The following is a 1,761-nucleotide window of genomic DNA, read 5'->3' as shown; positions in this document are numbered from 1 at the left end:
AGGGCGGGAGGGCCGGGCTTCGGGCACCAGGGATGGGGGCGGGGCCGGTGGTGCTTCTCACGCGTGGGGCGCAGCTGCAGGGCCTCCTTGAAGTACTTGGGAAGCAGGAAGCCGTCAGCGTTCCCTGGAGTCAGGATCACCCCGTTGGCCGCGCGGAAGAAGGGTATGCCATCTGCCCAGGGAGCCGGAGATGTGACCCACGCCCTCGCCGAGGCCAAGGCCAGTCCCTTCTGGGTCCAGACTCACCTCCCAGGGCCAGGGGTCCGTTGATGAACACGGCTACTTCGCAGTTTGGCCGCATGCCTGCAGAGACAGCTGGGGCTGGGTCAGGGGTCCCTGGGCAGACGGGGTCCTGGGCTGGGGGATGGGCAGGGCGCTCCTCCATGCAGGGCACGGGGTGACCTCGGACGAGTGAGGCTGCGGCCTTGGAGGGGACCCGGGAGGACAAGGGGGCGAGAGCATCTAGGCAGAGGGGTGGGACTGACCACTGACGACGCCAGGGTCCCCTGGCAGTCCTGGGGCCAGGTGGATGTGTGTCCTTCCCTGGCGGGACAGGCCCTCGAGCAGGATGGATGGCCAGTGCTTCCAGAATGTACCATGCACCAGCACCTGGGGCAGGGCCTGGGGCGTCTCCAGGGCCACCAGCGCCAAGGCAGGCACCTGGTCAAACAGGCGGCAGTGAGACCCCTTCATGCCAGAGGTCCCGTCTGGCTCCCCTGCCGTCCCCTCGGCCCCCACCTGCAGGGAGTGGCCCTGATTGGCCCGGATGAGAGGGCCGGTGCTGGGATCCCCCAGCTGCAGGGCGAACCGCTGCTTCCCATTGGCGTCCACCACGCGCTGCACGTCTTCAGCCGAGAAGCCGCGGAACTGGGGCAACCGCAGGAGGGTGCCCAGGGGCACGAAGCCATCTGTGGGCAGACAGTTCTCAGGAGCCGGCCTGCTCTGGCCCGGGTCAGGACTCAGGGAGCCACAGCAACCAGAACAAAGCCTGGGCTCGGGGAGTGCACGAGCTTCCCCGTTGGGAAGTCTCCCCTCTTGCTCATGCCTGTAATCACGGCACTTTGGGAAATGGGGCTGAGGCAGGGGGATCACGTGAGCCCAGGAGTTCCAGACCAGCCTGGCAACATGGTGAAATCTCATCTCCACCGAAGACCAAAACTCAGCCGGGCGGGGTGGCACATGCCTGTAATCCCAGCTACTCTTGAGGCCGAGGCAGGAGGGTCGCTTGAGCCCAGGAGTTGGAGACGGCAGTGAGCTGCGACCCGTGCCACGGCACTCTAGCCTGGGCATGACAGAGTGAGACCTCGACTCAAAAAACAGAAAAGCCGGGAGCAGTGGCTCACAACTGCACTGTGGGAGGCTGAGGCGAGTGGGTTGCCTGAGCCCGAGGGTTCGAGACCCGCCGGGGCAACTTGGCGAGACCTGGTCTCTACGATAAATAAAAAATTAGCCGGGCGTGGCAGTGCGCGCCTGTAGTTCCAGCCACTCGGAAGGCTGAGGCGGAAGGATCGCCGGAGCCCAGCGGGTCGAGGCTGCGGTGGCCGGAGCGTGCCGCTGCCCTCCAGTCAGTCTGGGCGACACAGTGAGACTCTGACGCCCCCACAAAAAAAAGAAAAGAAAGGAAGAAAGTATCCCCTTTCTGGGCCGCAGTTTTCTCAACTGACGTGGAAAGAAGGTCTGTGATCTGCCTCACGAGGGGTCACAGGATAAAGTGCTTCGCACAGTCCCTGGTCCAGAGTGGACGCTAAGTAACATCACTCG

General features: G+C 64.5%; 1 protein-coding gene across 1 annotated transcript in view; it reads right to left on the bottom strand.

Moving 5' to 3' along the window:
- Nucleotides 1-942, bottom strand: part of TRPT1 (tRNA phosphotransferase 1) — a gene marked incomplete at its 5' end in the record, with an annotated part of 1,163 nt that extends 221 nt beyond the window's left edge. Inside the window, 4 exon segments of the mRNA XM_008049132.2 lie at nucleotides 62-172; nucleotides 247-303; nucleotides 486-660; nucleotides 739-942. Of these exon segments, the coding sequence (XP_008047323.1) occupies nucleotides 62-172; nucleotides 247-303; nucleotides 486-660; nucleotides 739-942 (547 nt within the window).
- Nucleotides 943-1,761: the final 819 nt, after the last annotated feature.

This window comes from Carlito syrichta, unplaced genomic scaffold, assembly GCF_000164805.1.
Source record: "Carlito syrichta isolate Samal-C Ts95f unplaced genomic scaffold, Tarsius_syrichta-2.0.1 Scaffold130564, whole genome shotgun sequence".
Classification (NCBI taxonomy): Eukaryota; Metazoa; Chordata; class Mammalia; order Primates; family Tarsiidae; genus Carlito; species Carlito syrichta.
Note: the sequence above shows the minus strand (reverse complement) of the source record. Positions and strands in the feature narration are given on the sequence as shown.